The sequence below is a fragment of the Halichoerus grypus genome, chromosome 6 (genome assembly GCF_964656455.1).
Source record: "Halichoerus grypus chromosome 6, mHalGry1.hap1.1, whole genome shotgun sequence".
Lineage (NCBI taxonomy): Eukaryota > Metazoa > Chordata > Mammalia > Carnivora > Phocidae > Halichoerus > Halichoerus grypus.
In genome coordinates, this window is record NC_135717.1 from 78,350,159 (window position 1) to 78,371,014 (window position 20,856).

Consider the following 20,856-nt stretch of genomic DNA (forward strand, 5'->3'; position numbering starts at 1 on the left):
TTCTATAAATACTGTTCTCTAACATGCTATTCTCATTTATCAATGGCATCAATATCCTAAAAATGAACATTTTTATTTTTTTCTTTTGCTACTTAAAATAATGCTGCAACCAGTAGCCTTTTACATATATCCTGGTCTATACAACTAATTGGCTACTGCTGGTAAAAAGATAAGCTATTTGTTTATATGTGTGGGTATATACAAAAATAAATTTAATTGACATATAATGATTCAATATATGCATATATTGTGAAATGATCTATCACCTAGTTAACCTAGTTAACATCTATCACCACAATAAACCTAGTTAACATCTATCACCACACAGTTACAATTTTTTTCTTGCAATGGGAATGTTTAAGATCTACTCTCTTAGTAACTTTCAAATATACACTACTACAGCAACTGTAGTCACTATGCTATACATTGCATCCCCAGGACTTGTTTTTATTTGTTTTATATGTATATTATGAATCTGGCCACCTTCATGAACATCCTAGATTTTGTTAGATGATAACGTGCAAATAAGATTTTTGCTCTCCTGATATTTCTTACTTTGTTCTTATTGTATCAATTAAAATCACCCTCCAAAATGCTGAAACAAGATGGTGACAGCAGTCATATGTTTGTTTTATTCTTTAATTTTTTCTGACAACGTATTCTTATTTTAACATTTTTAAATCAGGAGCAAATGGCGACCGAATTATGTAACATTTATTTTCAGCAACTAAGATATATCATATATATCCAAATATAAGGCAACTCTGAATATAAAATAATTTTCCATATTTCCACTAAGAAAGAAACTAGAAAATCTTTTTGGTCAACCTGAATATATTTTAACTTTAAGGGATTTACACTGCAACACTACCCATTATGTAAGTCATTAATTTACACACCTAAATAAGATGGCACATTACATAAATGTATTACCTTAGAAATACTGCTCCACCTCTCTCAAATTCTTCCCACACAATAAACCAGTCTCTTTATCTTCACTGCAGCTATACTGTGAAGCCTCCAGTTTTCTGGAGCATAGCATAATACTTTCCCTGTAACTTGTGTCTTGAGGTAAAATTTGCAGTGACAAGCATCATGAATAATATGAGGACAGCTGTTGGGGCACTTGGGTGGCTCAGTCAGTTGAGTGTCTGACTCTTTTTAAAGATTTTTTTGTTTTGTTTTGTTTTTCAACAGAGAGACACAGCGAGAGAGGGAACACAAGCAGGGGGAGTGGGAGAGGGAGAAGCAGGCTTCCCGCTGAGCAGGGAGCCCGATGCGGGGCTCGATCCCAGGACCCTGGGATCATGACCTGAGCCGAAGGCAGACGCTTAACGACTGAGCCACCCAGGTGCCCGAGTGTCTGACTCTCGATTTCAGCTCAGGTCATGCATGATCTCAGGGTCATGGGATTGAGCCCCACAGCAGGCTCCGCACTCGATGAGGAGTCTACTTGAGATTCTGTTCCTCTCCCTCTGCCCCTCCCCAGCCCTGCTCTCTCTCTCTCTCTAAAATAAATAAATAAATCTTAAAAAAAATACTAGGACAGCTGGATTTCTTTTTTTTTTTTTTGCTTTTGTCTTACAGGTTTATATTCATGTAATCTTTGTATTAACTCCTTAAAATGATCTTTAAGCAAGTTGTTTACAATGACATATAGCACCTGGAATAGTCAAGTTGTTCTCCTAAGAATAAGGACCAAATCTATGTTTAACTTCTTGGCTTTTATTTTAAAACCAATTCTGTCAGATACTGTCTATAAACATTTCCAACTACATATACTATTTTAAGGTCCTTACAGGCACATGTGTTTTCACGTTTTATTTTATTCCATTAACATTTTTTTTTTGGTTACTGTTCAAAATAAAGGACAGTGAAAGCCTGTAATATAGAAGTATGCTAAAGGTTTAAATATATGCTGATTCCCTTCCTTATTAAGGGAAAGGGGAAAATATGAGGAAAAAAATTCCATTATATATGGGCATATGATTACCTCTCTCACCCCATGCTTACATCAAGATTTGGACTCAAACAGCTCTTCTATGAACCTTATATTCACTTATTTATGTTCCAGCTAAACTGAACTAAAAGGTTTGTTTCTGTCTTAAATTTTTCTACCTTTGTGCTTTTTCTCTTGCTTACACTGTCCCCCCCCCCCCTTCCCTTTTGGTCTAGAATATTCTTTATTCTTACATCTGAGTTTAATGTATAATCAGAGTCCAGTTTAAATGCTATCTCTTGGGGTGCCTGGGTGGCTCAGTTGTTAAGTGTCTGCCTTTGGCTCAGGTCATGATCCCAGGCTCCTGGGATTGAGCCCTGCAGCGGGCTCCCTGCTCGGCGGGAAGCCTGCTTTTCCCTCTCCCACTCCCCCTTCTTGTGTTCCCTCTCTCGCTGTGTCTTTCTCTGTCAAATAAATAAAATCTTAAAAAAAAAAATGCTATCGCTTTCATAAAGCCTTCTTGATATCCCCCCTCCCTGCATGAAAGTGATGTAATTTATCTCTTTTTATGTCATAAATGGGATGTAGTTAACCAGTGAGTTGTGGAGTTAGGCAACTTGGATTTAAATTGTTTCTACCTCTCATAAGTTGTATAAGCTTGGATAAATTACTCTTTTCCAGATCTTATCTCAGCCTTCCCATCTGCACAATGAAAATAACAACAGTATACTTATAGGGTTCATATAAGAATTAAATAAAAATATAGGCAAAGTGCTTTGCACATTGAATATAATCTTACCTACTACACTTACTTGTTTTTTTTTTATGTTTAAAGATTTTATTTATTTATTTGACAGAGACACAGTGAGAGAGGGAACACAGTAGGGGGAGTGGGAGAGGGAAAAGCAGGCTTCCCACTGAGCAGGGAGCCCGATGAGGGGCCTGATCCCAGGACCCTGGGATCATGAACTGAGCCGAAGGCAGATGCTTAACGACTGAGCCACCCAGGCGCCCCACACTTATTTGTTTTGTAGGAGTTGACAGATATGTTTACTAGATTATTTAGGCTCCTCTGAAAGTAGTGATATCTGATCAGTCTATCTTGATAGACCCTTTGGAAGAAATTAGTAAGTAGGCTGGGTTACGGCCTATATGGCATATGGCAAAGAAATACTAAGTTTTCTAGTAGGAGGAAGCTATTTTTTGGTACCTCATTAAGATACAGCATAGCACTAGAAAGGACTCTTGATAAAAACATGAAAAAAGCAATCCCTTATTGGTTACATTCCAGAAACCCATGAAATAAAATAAATTTTAGCTAAAGTACTTTTCTTTCCTCACTCTAATAAAACTAGAGATACGGTTTCCTAAGATGGGGTTGGAAACTGATAGTATGTAAAGTGAAACTCACCTCTAAAAATAAACACCTGGGGCGCCTGGGTGGCCCAGTCGGTTAAGCGTCTGCCTTCAGCTCAGGTTGTGATCCTGGAGTTCTGGGATCGAGCCCCAAACTGGGCTCCCTGCTCAGCGGGAAGCCTGCTTCTCCCTCTCCCTCTGCCTACCCATATAGTACAAAGGGCTTACAACCTTTTTAAAAATATACATGAAACCTCAGTAGCTGAAACAAATAAATGCAGCTTCTTGAGCACCTCTGCAGAATCAGAAGTCCCTGTAGAACTTTAATACCAAAAAAACCCTCACTATTCTAGAAATGTTGAATTCTGACTTGTAGTTTTTAGTTCTATCCACTTACTGGCTATGTAATCCTGAAAAAGTGAAGTATTCTAGACTGCATGTATTTATGTAAATTGAGGGCTCAGTTTTATGGTTCTACTCAACTTAAACACCATCCTATATTTAAAATAATTCACAAAATAAAACTATCTTAAAAAAGCATCACTGACACATAAATTTTGTATTATAGCAATAGCCATATTTACATTTTTTTCCCAGAAGAGTCAACTAATTCTTTTAGCCTGACATTTATGGAATTGCCCTCCTTTACCACCACATTGCCCTCCTTTACCCCCACATATTTTTCTTACCAATGAACTAGTATCTTTATTTGCTAGTAAGTATACATATATATGCCCACATATAAGACATATAAGAAATTCCTTTGGAAAAGGAAAAACAGAGCACACACTTAAATTTGCTCAGTTTATTAGTGTTGGCCTCTGTCCAAAGATAAACAAACGAGGACAGTGGTATCCATGATAGTGCTTCTGTCCTCAAACATCTTTATGTAACTTTTAATTTGTATTCTATTTTTTAAGTTGGCTTCGTGTCTACCATGGAGTCAATGCAGGGCTTGAACTTACGGCCCTGAGATCAAGACCTGAGCTGAGATCAAGAGTCAGATGCTTAACTGACTGAGCCACCCAGGGGCCCCTTAGTTTGTATTCTTATTAGGGATTATTAATAACAATTAAAATAGAATTTGTTAAGGTTGGCAAAAATATGACTACTCAAATTTAACTATAATTATATACAGATTCTGCTACTTCTCTGCAAGAACAAAAGCAAGACAAAGCAAATTCTAGAAGACAGGGCTGTTGGGTCACCAAATAAATGAACACATAACCAAACTAATCCTGTACAAGGAACATTTAATCTTAAACTAGAATCAAATGACTGTGTGATCACATGCTGGACTAGAAGGAGACTATTTTGTAATAAGAATTAAAAGTGTTGTTTAAAAAAATTAATAGAGAAACTAATTTATGATTTGGTGGTTGGAAAACACACTTCGCAGGGAACTATCAATGAAATAGTTCATCAGGAAGTTTTTACGACACATGTAGTGACTATAAATTTTATTTGAAACAGTTAATAAATATTCAATAGTGCCAATAAAGCATTATTCCCATGCAAATAATTACTATTAACTAATATCAGTACTGAACTACAGATGTTTAATTTTAGAATTAGTAGTTTTGCTGTTGAATACATCAACACTGTACTAATTTTTTGAGCTCCTTGAACCCTGGGGAATTATATTCCCCAAATCAAAAGTTTAAGCAATGTTTTAAAAGTTCCTAAAGTAGTTGTTCAGTTTCTCTTAGCATAAAATCTTATATCCCATCCCACAGGTTAGAAATAATTAAATAGGAGTTTAGCATTAGTAGAGTCAAATACAATGAAAGCAATGGCAAAATGCTCATAAAAGGGTAAGTCACAAATATAAAAACAAAATTGATATTCTTTGTACTGTTAAATTATGTGTAGAATCATCTATTTCAGATGGCAGATGAATAATGTATCAGTTAACAATGATTCCTTTGAATTTCAATGCTATGTCTAATTTAGTAGTTTAAAAATACATTAAACAAAAGAGAAGATTTTCTAAAATCTTTTTAGAAACACAAGAACACAAGAAATGTTATGCCTCTTGATTTTTCTTTCAAAAACATAGCAAGCCTTTATTTACATCAGGAATCTAATTCATGAAAAGATGTTAAACAGTGTTTTAGCTACTGTTAATCCATAAAATGTAGCAATGAGTTGTTCTCACCTGCTGAGAATGTTGTATGGGTAGGGAAGATGGAACCCCTGTTAAGCTACTTGAGGATGGTTGACCCTGGCTTTGCCCCTGTGCCTGAAGGAAAGAAGTGAATACAACAAATTAGCGAAGCCCTACGTAAATATATAGAGAGGTCAGGCTTTTGCAATAAATATTTAAACTCCTGAGAGTGTGCTTGAGCAAAATAAAGTATTAGCTTGATTAAGTACGTATGGGAGAGACCACTGGGGCATCTTTTGTAAGAAAAGGTTAGAGAAGGATTACATCACAGAGCATATCCTGATCCCACACAAAAACCACTGATGGTTAAAACCTACTACTGCTGTGCTCCGGCTATAATTTTACCTGGCCAAAATACTAAAATTCAAAATAAAATTCTTACTGAAAATATAATAATTAGGAAAATAGTAGTATGACTACCGATGTGAAAAAATTCCGTATCTGAACAATTGAAGACAAAAGGGTATTTGATAATGCTAATTTGGTTCCTTTTGCTACTTCTTTGTAGGGCCATGGTGACTTTTACCAAAAATGTAAAAAACCTGTTATTTGCCCTCCCAGGGATCATTCGGTTGTCACAACTGAGGGAGGTGACTGCTACAGACATCTAATGATTAGAAGCCAAGGATGCTGTTAACATCCTGCAACACAGAACCACAACCCACAACAAAGAATTATCCAACCTAAAACATCAGTAGTGATGAATCTGAGAAACCCTGACCTAGAAGTTGTCTAAGTTAAGATAAATGAGAAAGTGAGAAATGAATACAGGATTTTATATAGTAAGTTAAGGAAATGAAAAGGCCCACCTTTGGTGTTCCATTTCAGTCTAGAGGGGTTTCTCTAAAGCTTCCTTGGATCTGACATCACATTCTACTGCATCTTAACTACTACTAAGTATACATTCTTCCTGCAGTAGGTTTGTAAATTAACCACCTGATATTTCACTTTGGAATGTTTACAGAAGAATGGCTGGCAGTGCATTAGGATTTATAGTACAGGCTAACAACTACTGCATTAACGTGAGTACACTGCATGCAGTGTAATTTTATACCATGCAGCATAATTTTCAAGTTTCTGGATCTTTTTCCTTCTTAGAACTATTCTACATAACTGATACTTCATGTACACTTTTGGGGTTGTTTATGCCCCTTATGAGGGAAGAACATAGGAAGAAAGTATCAAGAACATATAATACTTTGTAAGAGTGGAAAATTTAGAAGATCCAAATGATGCCTTGAATATATAATTGGAAAGACTCCTATATTGATTTTGTAAGATTTATATATTTGATAAAATATATGGAATATATGAAATAGTTAATACTGACTCCATTTGTTCAATTCTATTATGTCCATTACTTTGTCTTTATTCACAAGAGAGTACATACACCCATATATAAATAACAAAATTTAATTTGTTGAGGAAGGAACCAAGGCCTGAGATACCTGTTTCTTAGCTTGCAACACATATCACAAATTCTTAAAGAACAAAACAAAAACAAAAACAAAAACCCACCACCCACACTAGATTATAACTTTGTTGCTAAAAATTAGAATCAGTCAATTTTATGGATTAACATTTTATTTGGACATATACAGTGACTTGTTCAAATGATGCCATTTTAAAAGGCATTTTCATTTGTTCCTAAATTCTTAAGATGTTTCCTTTCTGTCTTTCAAGATTCTTCCACACTTAGGAAAATTTTGTGTATTCTTAATACTCTTAAAAAAATTTCCCATTTTCCATTCTTTTCGTTTACAGAAAAAAGGAGGTTATCCTTTCTATTTTTTAAAAAACTAGTCATGTTTGTTCTAGGGAGAAAGAAATACTTCACATTAGCATTTATAAATAATCAATGCGGAGTTAACTCTACATTACAGCCATTTACATTTTCACTACAAGTTGAAATTATTCTATGTACAAACAGAACTGATTTTGACGAGTGATTAAAATTCTAGTTTTTGTGTTCTCTTTTTCAAGGGTTTGCGCACATTATAGGTAAACGAGGCAGCTTCTCTCTCATATTTTGTTCTTATATACAAGTAGTTTATAATCCCCCCCCAAAAGGAGAAACTCTACTAATAAAATTAAAAATAATCCTTATAAATGGAAAGGAGGGATAGAAAACTTAAATGTAATGATGCATAGTAGGGTAGTTTAAAAGAACTGTGGAAGTTTTCCTATAACCTGTGGATGGAGTGCAGATCCTCCTGAAGAAAATGAGGCAGATAAAACCTGCTGAGATGTGGTTCCTTGGGGAAAACAGAAGAAAAGTGGGGATTCTTGGAACACTGTCTGAGGCAGACGGATAAAGGGTAACGAGACGTCAGAGCCAAAAGGTGCAGCTGCTCCCCCTGTAGGGGGAGGTGACTGAAAATCACTGGGGTCTGAAGAAGTAATTTGTGAGGAATCACTGGAATATTCTGGGCTTCCTATTGGCCAGTTCTGTCCGATAGGCTCTACCACAGAAACGGTCAATTCTGGGGCATGGTAATTACGCTGTTCTTCAGTCACAGGCTGTAGGCGGCTGTGTAATCCAACTGATTGAGGAGGTGGTTCTTCCTGATTCAAGTCCACTGCAACCTGTCGATTTCGGTAAACATGCTGAGGTAAAACTCCTCCTCCTTCTCCTGAAGAGGAGCTTGGAGTGTGAACATGAAACTCAAATACACAATTGCTTCTCTCATTGTTACGAGTTAACACAGCGGGCGCAGAATGAGGAACAAAGACAGGGTGAAACTGCAAACGTGTAGCATCTGTACTGATAGGTGCAGAAATACTAGAGAGGGGAGATCCTGGACTCAATCCAGAATCTAATCTTAAATTCTGAAGGTGTCCTACCAGGAAAGCCTGTCCAGATGGAAATTCAAAGACAGAACTTGAGGTAGGGCCCCCTTGTACTGGCTTCTGTTCAGGTATCTGTTTCATAGGACTTGACAGTACTGGTGAGTTGTATGGAATACCCTCATACTGTTCTGTCACCTGGGCCTGGTAAGCTAGATACACTGCTTCCTGAGGAATAAAATAGTGAGCTTCTTCTGGAAGTACTAGTCCAGGTCTATAGTCACCGTGAACTTGAGTTGGTTCAAACATAGGATGGACCTGTTTCTCACATGGCTCTCCAGTTATCCTACTGGCTGTAGTGCCCAACATAACTACAGCCTCTGGTGTCCAGTTAGTTGGGCTGCCACCAGGTGGAAGAAGATTTTGGCCAACAGTCCTCAGCAGGGGTTGGAAGTGGCGAGTTTGGGCTTCCAAGAAGGAGGTGCTCTTACGCCGCTGGGAAATGGCCACCTTCGGTGGACAGGTGGGAGGTGGTGAAAAAGAAACTGGACGTTCATGAATAGTTGGGAAAAATATCTGTGATTCTGGGTATGTTGGGGTCCCCCCACACGGATGCGCCATGGACTGAGGCTGTATCAACATGAATAAGACAAGTAATTCATACATTCATATGTGAAATTACAGTAGACATGCAAAACTGGGTAGCTCTGTGTAACCGTATGAAATGGTTACACCAAATTTATAATTAATAAAGAAATAACAATGCTTATGGAAATTATGTGCATAGTAAAAATCCATTAAATACATCCAGGGTCAATAAAATTAGTCTGTGGGACTCTTCGCGTTAGATAAGAGCTGCTTTTCCACAACATCCTCTCTCAAAGGAAATGGAAGAACTTTCTAAGTGTCTATTCTGTTTTTACCCCCAATTAATATGCTCACTCTTAAGATTTAATGTAAATTACACGAGTGGAAAAAGAGTTAAAATAGTAAGAGTTAAGGGAAGACAATAAGACAATATAATCACAACATTTTTAAAATGGAAGATACTTCAATTTAACCTGCAATACAAAGTTTTCCTATACCCTATCTTCTTATTATCCAGTGCTGTGCTAGAGGCTCCAGTGTTATTTTCTTATCAACTAATACTATGCCTTCTAACTAGAAAAGAGGTATTTTTGGTGGACAGCAAAAAACACACTACTGACTACTGACAGTAATGTCCTTTTCCCATCTATCCCAAACTAGATGCAGTTACTTTTGCTACATGAAACATGTTGCAGATGCCAAATCACTGAATGTCCACTTTTCTGATCCTAGTTAAGGGTTGAATAATTTGGTGTTCAAATCAAGTGAAAAGGATAATATAATTAACACTGATTTAATAGCACTTTTTATTTAGAGGCAGTTCTAGACATAGACTCTAAATTTAGAATCCTACCTTGCCAAATGCAAACAGTGTACTTTCATGGACTCTTTTTAAAAAGAGTAGATTGGTTTCATTCTTTTAGTAGGGATGGTCCCTATCAAATTAGTAAAATAGCTTAACTGTTACTTCTTCACAACAGCTAAAAGAGGGCCTTTATTTCAAACCAGAATGTTCCATTTTATTGTTTATTCAAGGAGAATCCCAAAGCCATAAAATACTATATAGTTACTCACTCTCTTAAGTAAAAATCTGCAGATTTTGGTATTACTATATCAGAATATTAACTATATTCTCTATCTGGAAAAGCAGCAGCAAGGTCCCACAGTGTTTAATAAAACTTTAAAAGACAGATCTTTTATAGATATAAATGGGGCCAAAGAAAATCTTATGTACTACATGTGTATCTAATGTATTCATTAGGGTCAAGATCCCACCTTATTCAATCTAAGAAAAATTTCCACAAGGGAACATATGACCTTTAGTTTGCCAATACATCATTTTAAACAGCTAACAAATTAAAAACCAACCTTCACTCTTTAATTACTCTTCACTATGGGGAAAAAATGGACTCATCCAGCTTCATGAATGTCTCTTTAGAATAAAGTGAAGAGAAAATGTATTTGGGTTAATTTCTGATAAAGAGAAAATTTGCTTTTGATTAAGCCAACGAATTTAAAATGAAGTAATATGTATTCCTCACTAATATATGAAAATGCAAGGATTTGCATAGGTCAGTTGGGGATAGGAGAATATAATGAAAGCTAAATTTTATTGTGTACATATTCATATGTGCCCAGGGTGTTATTAGCATTCTCTCTCATTACCTCCTTGCTTTTTTTCCCCTCCTTAAAGCCTTGTAACAAAAAAGTTTCCTATAGGAAGAACAGGTATCCTAAAAGCATAATATATTACTAAGTGTAGTCCTTTTATTTATTTAATTTTTATTAAAATTCTTGATGCCTGGATGTATTCATTGGCAATAAATTTTCATTTGTCAGGAAGTTTATGGTTACATACAGTACTGACAAAGAGGGAAGGCAGGCTGGAGCGTCGGTGCTTGCGCTGAGAGGCAGAGTGCATAGGCAGGACACTCTCCAATGCTTTAGAAAGCTTTTCGGCAAAAGTTTCCTCAGGGGCAATCCGAAGGAGGGAAGGAGAAAGAGGTGCAGACAGCACTGGTGGTGGGGTGGAAGGAGCACTGGGAGAGATGCGGGACAGAGAGGGAACAGCAGAAAGATGGGGAACACAAACCGACATGCTACGGCCACGACGACGCTAAACAGAAAACAAACACATACATGAAAACACAGTACTTTGAAAACAAAATAACCAAATGTACAATGAAAATAGGGCATAGCTGACATAAAGAAGTGTTCCATCCTCCCCCAATCCCACAAATCCAATTTTTTTGAAGAGAGGTATAATTCCACAAAGCACAACTGGCAGATCACAACTATTCTCTCTATACTGTTGGTCAAGTACAGGGTATCAACAACCATGATAATGATCAATTCTCTTCCTAAATATTCTGAAATAACATCAATTGTTATGAATGTATGAATAAGAATGGTCGACTGACTGAGGTAGTAGAACAGGGAAAACAATGAACATTGGCTTGCAGTTTTCTGCAAACTTATTATTATAAGGTGTAGAAGACTTTAAGACTGGATTACTTTGCAGGAACTCTGGAAACCTCAGAAAACCTTTTTCAATTCTATTTTAGAAGGCATCAGACTAAAAAAAGTTGTTGGCTCAGAGTATTTTATTTATTACACTTCCTATTTTTATCTGTAGAGGGTAGAAAGTCATTTTCTAGTAGGAAAAGCATTAGTTTTCTAGAAGTAATGCGCGATAGATATAGACACATTCTGTAGTTTTACTAAAGTAGTGAATGGAAAATTATCTTAAATGTGAATCTCTAAAGAGTAACTTTAACAATTTTTCGGCATATCAGAGATTCAACTTAGGTTTATAAAGTCTGAGGCACCTTAACATAAAAATTTTAATATAGCTACAAAAAAGCAGTATACCTAATACTGTAAGGTTATCCTGAGCAAACTTGTTATTTTCCTTTAGGTATTGTGAACTGTGTCACTAATCATGTTTTCTTTTCCAAAATTGGCTGCACAGAATGCTTTGAGCCAAATTTGTGGCTCAAATACCAGTAGCAAGTATGAAAGTATCAGTATACTTATCGTACTTAGTTCATTCCTGGTTCTATTTTTCTCCACCCTTGTTTCTTTTTTACTCTAATTTTTCTAAATTCCACATTGATACATTATTGTAAGCCACAATAAATTCTTTCTGGAATAAGAAAGAAATGGAATCATAAGATTAAAAAAATCCTCAGTATTTGATAACTCTTCTCATGCTACCTCCACAGAAAATTAAAAGGCAAGGCCGTCATTAACAGTCCTCTAGAGCATCAATAAATACAGGATGTTTGTGGCTCAAATATTTAAAATCTTCATGATCATTCTATTTCCTTTTCTAAAATACAGATACCAGTGATAAGGGAAGCCAAGAGACTAGTTTTTTAAAAATCTAGTTATTATGATCCACAAAAAATCAATTAGAACAATAGTAGAAATGGACATGAATGCTGACAAATAATATGTCAGAACAAAGAAATACATCTACATAGTCTTTATAAGTTCTTCTACCCTACCTAATTATTTTAAAGGTCAGAAAAGTAGACTGTTAAAACAGTGTATTAGTAGTTTGTATTACTGTGGCCATTCATCTCAAGACTGATGAATGGACTCTGAAACATAAAAACATCTTTTATTTCAAGCTGTAGGATAAAAGAACAGAGCAAGCAGAAATATTTTCTTGAGAAAGATTTTCATTTAATGAAGAGAAGTTCCATAACATTCAGATTTAAAAGCTTTCTGAGAAAGAAAAAAATCTATCTGCTTAAAGATCTCACTAAACAAGTGCTATACAGTGACCAGTTGTTCTCCAATTCTTTCCTGAGGCAGATGATGTACTTTATTTACCTCTGAAGACTTCACGGAGGGTCAACAAAAGAAATAAGGTATTACCTGAGATCTATTTTAACATTTTCTATATGAGAAGCAAAAGTGGCTAATGTAAAAGATGGGGCTATGTGTGTGTGTGTTTATGTATATATAAATGCATAAAATATTTCAAGAAATAATCTCCGTAAGTTGATTCTGAAAATAAATCTGTAATAAAACAATACCAAATAAAGAGAAAAAGCAAATAAATGTATACTGGGGAAGGAATTTGTGTCCAACACAGACTTTAAGGCAGGAACACGCATAGCAACTGATGGTTAACTAAACACAAGCGCTAAATTAAATGGTCATACAAATAAAGGATTCCTTCACTCTGAAGTACTCACATGCAGCATTCTATAATGGTTTGAACGTCTTACCTTTGTTTTATACAGTAAGAAATCTTACAAAAAATGCTCAGTAATCTTTTAGTAAGTAAGCTTTTGAAAAGTCTCCTTGTGCCCACCTCCAAATCATCTGTATGTCCAACTAATGCTGTTTTGAACAGTTTCAACTCTAAAGTGCTAAAGAGAGCGTTATCTTTAATCAAATGCAGATTAGTCTAAATCTTGTACATAGTTTCTTCACATATGAATTTTAGCTAATTCTCACACAGTAATGTTTATGTCCTAGCCTGCCAGAACTACTCTAATTGTACTCCTATTTCCTTCAGAAATATACCATTTACACTTTCTACTTCAGACTCATGCTATTACTTGGATAGTAGAAAGAATATGAATTTAACATACATCTATTGGCTCTCATTATAGGCTTACACTCTCTTATGCAGTTACTTACCACACTTGAGGGTGGATAGACCCCATGGGGCTGAGACTGTGCTTGGACAACAGAAGCTGTATGCCCTGGGAGTGTGCCAGTACAATGTGCCTGTTCATGCTGGGACCCATATGAAACTGTCTGTTGGCTGCTCACTCGAGATTCTGTGAAGACAGAAGATCCTTGACCACTGTCAACCGTTCCATCAGCTGAAGGAGAAATAAATTGTCACAAAACAGAGAGACAAATCACAAAAGGGAAGTTTATATTTTCCCATCACAAACCCATGACTTTAGGGTTAATTAGTATTTTCTTCACAAAGACCTGACCTAAATAAAACATGAATACTAGTTTTTAACTAAGTAGATTTCTATGCTTAAAAACACGAAGGATCCATATGGAAAAAAAGGATGTCTTAAAAAAAAAAAAAACAAACAAACCTTCATGGCTATCATAGAATTTTATTACCTGAAGAATAAGGGAAATAAAATGGAATGCTGTAAGCCATCAGTCTTAACTTTGGAGACCAGTGCATTCTTTGTATTAAGCAGATAGTTCAATAAAAAACTAACAAACTCATTCATTTCTAGTCTGTATGTTATTCAGCGCTGCTAAAAAAAGCTGAACCAGACTAACAGGTTCAATTACAAATAGCTAAGATAAACTTGTTCATTTTTCATTATTAGTTACATTTCATTTTATTTATTTTTGTAGATTTTAAGTTTTTAAAAAAGTTTGTAATTAAATCCCAGTTAGTTAACATACAGTGTAATACTAGTTTCATAATTACATTTTATTTTAAGGAATTGTGAAAAGTAAAAATCTACAAATTGGAACTTCCAAGATGTTGGAACCTGTAAAATTATTTTATATCCTAATCACATTTCCTTACTGTTCTGTCCTTCTAGTCTATTAGTGATGGATGTTAGAATAGAAACAAAAAGTAGATGGTGATCATTTCAATTTTTTTTTTAAGATTTTACTTATTTGACAGAGAGAGACACAGCAAGAGAGGGAACACAAGCAGGGGGAGTGGGAGAGGGAGAAGAAGGCTCCCCACTGAGCAGGGAGCCCGATGCGGGGCTCGATCCCAGGACCCTGGGATCATGACCTGAGCCGAAGGCAGATGCTTAACGACTGAGCCACCCAGGCGCCCCTCAAATTTCTTACTATATGGTGAATTCATGTTTCAAACCAAGAGGCCAGTGCAAAATGATGAACAAGAAGATGAAAAGTCAATTAGGAGTATCCTTAGCATACTTGTGCACTTCCCAAAATACTTACACAACACAGATATACTAGTTTGTTGGTACTGTAGTTGTTGATGTTGATCTGCCTCAGGTTCTTCAGGTTCTACTTGCGTAGAAACTGAAGCTGAAGTGGTAGAAGCAGTAGGCATGCCAGTGCTGGCAGACGGGATCTGTTTGACTCCTGCCTGGGAAGTACTTGATTGTTGTTCTACCTGCTGTTTGAGACTGCTCTCTTCCTGCTTTCTTTTTTCTTGCTCCTCCCGCACCAACTGCCGCTGTTCTCGTTTCCTCTTAATTAATGACACTCTATCTTTGATGGCTTTTGCCATGGTCTTGTGATCACCTTCACAGACATACCCAGACTCTACCTACAGGATAAAAGAGTGCATTAGGAAGTAGTACGATATCAAAAGAAAACAAACCAAATATAAAACAAAAAAGGCACCTTTGGGGAAAAAGTAGGAAGAAAGGGGAAGAGAAAGACCTCTCCAATGACTGGTCTTAACCAAACTGTGGAATTACTTGTCTGTATTATGCATTTCTCAACCGTTTTTGTAGATACTCACGGGATGGGTGCCATCATCTTTGTCGAAACTCAAAGTAGAAACTTTGTAGAAACTCAAGGTAGTTATACCTTCACTTCTTACAACAATAAAACAATAAGGCTCCTTTTATTCTAGTCACTCTATTTCCTGCTCACATGTAACTATTAATATTAACCTGTGTTGTTTTTACTTCTTTTCCCTAGGCAACAACTTAACCAGATAAAACAATTGTGATCAATACATGGAAGTTAAAAAAACATACACACACAAATCTCTAAAGGTATAAAAAACTAACAATTAAAATAAGTATCTCTTTCATACCCAACCCCTTCTCAGAGGCAACTTCTATTGAATAGTTCTTATAAGTTCTAGTAGAGATATTCTATGAGTATCTCTGCATATTAACTGGCTATTTTAAGCACTATCGCAAGCATAAAATTGGTGAAGTCTTTCTTTTCTGAAAAGTCACCTTTTGGATATACTTCATAAAGTGATTCATCAAAGGCTGCCTACTAATAACTGATCTTGAAAACTCCCTCAAAGTAAAAACAATTCATTATGTATTTATAGAGTTTATCCAAATGACTCATCAAATGTATCGATATTTAGAAAATATAACTTGTCATTCTAACTCAATAGGTTTATATAAATTAGGGAGTCATTCAACCTCATAGACTTTCACATTACTTCAGGATGCATTCTAGATCTACCCAGCCATCCATCTATCCATCCTAACATATCTACATGTACATATCTTTTCCTCAATTACAAATAACTTTTAGGGCCATTAATCAACACAATTTTCTATCAATGAGATCTGCCATCCACACTGCTTCATAAACTTTTTTGCTCAACAACATGTTTATAAATATACATAAATTTTTAAATGATGGATCAATGCTAATTTACCATTTTTTAAATTTAAATTCAACTTAATTAACATAGTGTATTATTAGTTTCAGAGGTAGAATTCAGAGATTCATCAGTTGCATATAACACCCACTGCTCATTCCAACAAATGCCCTCCTTAATGCCCATCACCCAGTTACTCCCCTCCAGCAACCCTGTTTGTTTTCCATAATTGAGTCTCTTATGGTTTGTCTCCCTCTGTTTCCATCTTATTTTTCCTTCCCTTTCCCTATGTTCATCAGTTTTGTGTCTTAAATTCCACATAAGAGTGAAATCTTTGTGATATTTGTCCTTCTCTGACTTATTTTGCTTAGCATAATACCCTTTAGTTCCATCCATGTTAATTTACCATTTCTTGAGCAACATCTTCTGGCACATCTCTTTCCAAGTCAAAGGAAAACTCAATAGCTTCATTGTCTTTGTATTTTCCCTTTAATTTCTTAATATCTTCAATACGTAGCCATAATTTAATGGCTATCTTTTCTCCATCATCTTCTTCTGCCAATTCTACCCGTACCCCTGTTTCCTCCTGGAAGAAGGCATGGTTCAAAAGGTCTTTGATAGAATATCTTCCAAAGAGAGGGAAATGAAACAAAAACAAAACAAAATGACATTAGATTGAAAACATAATTTTCAAGTGTGGCTGATAACTGTTATGCTTGGAATAATAAAGACTGTAAAAAAAAAAAAACAAGTTTATAACTCATTTCTACATTGCTCCATGTGAACAGTGATTATAGTTTTACTCTCAAGTTATACAACATCATTTATAAATAAGAGCTAAAAGCGATACTTTTTAATCTAAGTGATCTAATCTCAGTTAACAATGTACTAACAATGGCAAGTAATATACAGAATGTCATAGCTTCAAAATACCACATAATTTATGTAGAATTTATAGTTAACAAATACTCCTCTTATTTATGATCCCATCTGATCCCTGACCAACATCCAATGAGATATTATTTCCTGATTATTAGGAAACAAAGGCTCAGAGAGGGTGAAAATCTTGCTCATGGTTATAAGCCTCAAATGGTTGAATCAAAATTTGAAAATAAGTTTTTTGATTTCTAGTTCTTTACCTTCTACTGCAACTTTATTTACCACAATAAATTCTCTCAATTCCTTGTTCAACAATTTGTGTACTAGGCAAGAAGTCTGAATGTGGAATAATCTTCTTTAGATAAATGGTTTCAAAATACCAGTAATCTAGTAAACTGTACCATCCAAAAAGAAACAGAGTAATATGTTCTAAGACTGGAAACAAATACTCCTTTGTTTATAGTAAAAAAAGTTCTTAGATAAGGGACTCTCCTTTCCCAACACTGTATATAAAATTAGAAACCCAAACTAAATTTCTACTAAACAGCCTTAAAGATAAATAACAAAGTTATGAAAAGAGTAGGAGACCGGAGAAGTGAAGATACGGAATTCTTTAATTTGGTTGATATACCTGATTGCTCACATTCTTCAGGAGGTAGACTATGCTCAACTTACAATTTATATTTATACTGGCTGGTCTACTTTTTCTTTTTTGGAGGGTGAGGGGGGATGGTGTGGGTAGATTATTTTTCAAAAACAGACACTGGATCTTTGCCATGCCTAACGGGTGATGAATCAGCTATATGACAGATCAGATACTTGCCACTCCTCTGAGAAAAGTCCTATTAGTACAAATGACTAAGCCAAATCTCCTCCTAAGCTTTGGGCAAAGTTGTCTCTTTTTACTGAAAGGAATGCTGATGTTTTGCTCTTCAAAATTATGGCACAATGACAGCAAATCAAGATGTGTAGTTGAGCTTATTTTAAAGAGCCAAGATTTTATTTCACCTTTTAGAATTCAACGGGTAAAGAATTAGGTACAGATCTGTTGGTTAGAGAGAGACTGAACCCTACTGAATTTTATAAATCATGTTGATGCTTTGTAAGTAGTTTATGTTTTAGAAGTAGTTCTCACTGAATGCAGCACTATGTTTAAGGTGGTTCTGGTTCACTTGAACTCTACCATACCACATTTTTACAACATTTCGCTCTATCAAATCTCAATACTATCTTAAATGGACAGAACTCTTTTTTTTAAGATTTTTAAAAAAAATTTATTTTATTTTTTAAGTAATCTCTACACCCAACATGGGGGCTTGAATTCACCACCCCAAGATCAAGAGTAGCATGCTCTACTGACTGAGCTAGCCAGGCACTCCCAGAACTCTACTTTTAAAGATATTACATGACATAAATAGAGAAATTAATCACAACTGAAGTATTGAATACACTTCAGATTGAGTATTGTATTTAGAGCATATCATTACATTTTAGGTTTTTAAGCAACACCTAAGTCAAAAGTGGCAACTTACCTTTCATCTTTGTTTTGCCTTATGCATCCTTCAATAATTTCCTTCACTTCAGGAATTGCTACTTTGTCAAAACTGGCTGGCTTCACTCCCTGAGAAACATAAAAATAGCAACAAAAACACATTAATAAAGGCAGGTTCTTTGAACTTTGATTTTGAATTGCCTCTTAAGGTTCTATTAGATTAGCCTCTCACCATCCTGGCTTTTTTCTGATTTGCCTACAGGAGCTGGTCCATTGCAGGGTCAGAGTTGGGTAGTAGCAATTTAGCTCCCACAAGAAAACAACAAGAAATAGTCAGATAGCGTGGTCACTTACTTCCATGGCCTCCATATGTAGGTAAGGAAAAATTGAGGCTGTTGTCATATCTTCTGCTGTGTTTCAGGTAAAGGAAGTTACTGGCTAAAGAGAAGGGCCAAATGTTCTAAAAGGTTAGATCTTTTGTGCAGCCTTGTTCCCTAACACATTAATCAACACAGTATTTAACAATGAATCCATGAATGGGCATGAATTCACATGCTTAGTTTGGCAGGTATTCTATTATCATAGTACTCTAACAACCTCAACAAGTGTAGGAGTTAAGGATTTGGATTGGTTTAGCTTGATAACAGAAGAACAAATTGTCTTATACATATGAAACATAAAATGAAAAGTGATATATCAGATCCATATAAAAGACAAGATTTCTAATTAATTTCAGAAGAAATCTCAATACCACTATTATATGTAATACTATGTAGTATCCCAGCAGTATTTTAGAATCTTCATAAGTGTAAATTTTTTGCAAATAAAAATTTCAGCAATGTGTGGAAAATATACGTAAGATGTAACAAAATACTCCTAAAAGGTGATATGGAGAAAACATCTCATCTTCTCTTCCCACCTTGTCTAAGTAACCACATGGATTGATGCAGCTGCACTAATATACTGCCCAAGTGGCACTGTTAGTCTCTAAACACATAAAACACAGGGAATGGAAAATAAGGGAGAGGGACTAGAAAAGTTAGAATATAGTATATAAAGTTTAATCATCTATAGTCTCAGTGACAAGACAGATTAAAACAGAATTAATGATGATAATTTGATAAATCACAGGAATGCATGTAACTTCTCATAGATTGAAATGAAATGCATCAAATGGTTAGCACTAAAAAGTCTTTAAATATTGGAGTTGTGATGGGATAATTCTCATCAATTACTCAACTGCATTATTAAAAACTCCTGATTTGGAGGAATCTATCTCTACCTCTGGGGCTAACTTTCTACACCAAGGAAGTGTCAGTAGGGCTGACCCTAAAAGTTAAATCCATGCATTTAAAAAGGTTAGTTTCTAAGTACTGACTAAAAGGTCACAATCTTCCTCAATCTTATTTTTCAAATCCAGCTAAGTTTTCCCAACTGGTCTTTGTCTTCATATAATAATTCTAATGAGAACAAGAAAATAATGCTGCTGAAGCAAAAAGCTGCTTTAATTGAGCAAGCTGGTATGGTATTTCAAACTAAGGCTTTAGAAAATAGGAACTGTTTTAAGAAAAAAAATGGATGACGTACTCTAAAAGTTCTCTGGTAGTAGAAACACTGGAGATTTTGTTTTTTGTTTGTTTTTAATGTTCTACAATAAACATGTAAAACTGTAGAAAAGCAAACTTTAAAGATGCTATTTATAAACATAATGTGAAGAACAACCTAAAATACTTTACGTTAAGTTTGTAGAACATTCACTATTGACAGAAAATTATCTAAAAGAATGTTCTTTGGTAAAATTAGACACTTAATATATATTTGGTCTTTGCATGTAAAGACAATTCAAATATTACAGGAAAATGGCTAAAGAAAATATAGAATATGATTAGGAGAAATGCTTCTTCTATAAACATATATATTTTAGGGGTATGTAGTTTGGTCTTCAGGCAGTAAAGCTACATATTAATAAGACACACATGCACTGATTATATTAGAAGACTCTTCTGTTCCAATTTAGCACAGGCATCTTGGAAAGATGATTTCAGATTCCTTGTCTAGCAAATGGGGATAATATCTGTACAACTTACCATCCTATATTCACAGCAGCTAAAATCAGATGTAGTATCTAGATTGAAAGCTCTCTGAATTAAGTTTGCTGACCCAAGGTCACTTTTGAATTCAGAGGCAATCACCAAAGATAATAAAGCTTAGGGTTAAAAGGAAGCAAAGAATTCTCTTGAAAAATAATCACCAAGATCTACAGTGAACCTACTTTTATCCTTGGTTACCCTTAAAAATAAGTAATACTCGTTAATCCTACCCATGCAAACATATTCACACTCACTACTCTACAAATAGGAATT

At 35.3% G+C, this 20,856-nt stretch overlaps 1 protein-coding gene across 4 annotated transcripts in view; it reads right to left on the reverse strand.

Annotated features, from left to right (window-relative positions):
• WNK1 (WNK lysine deficient protein kinase 1) overlaps nt 1-20,856 on the reverse strand; it is a 150,033-nt gene that overhangs the window by 30,920 nt on the left and 98,257 nt on the right. For 3 of the 4 annotated variants that reach the window (XM_078075455.1, XM_078075458.1, XM_078075457.1), the window contains exons 5-9: nt 18,534-18,622; nt 16,529-16,748; nt 14,760-15,093; nt 13,497-13,684; nt 5,454-5,537 (exon numbers count right to left, since the gene is read on the reverse strand). In XM_078075455.1, the coding sequence (XP_077931581.1) occupies nt 5,454-5,537; nt 13,497-13,684; nt 14,760-15,093; nt 16,529-16,748; nt 18,534-18,622 (915 nt within the window). Of the gene's footprint in view, nt 1-5,453; nt 5,538-7,652; nt 8,880-13,496; nt 13,685-14,759; nt 15,094-16,528; nt 16,749-18,533; nt 18,623-20,856 lie in introns of all 4 variants that reach the window. The other variant, XM_078075456.1, reaches the window with a different exon arrangement.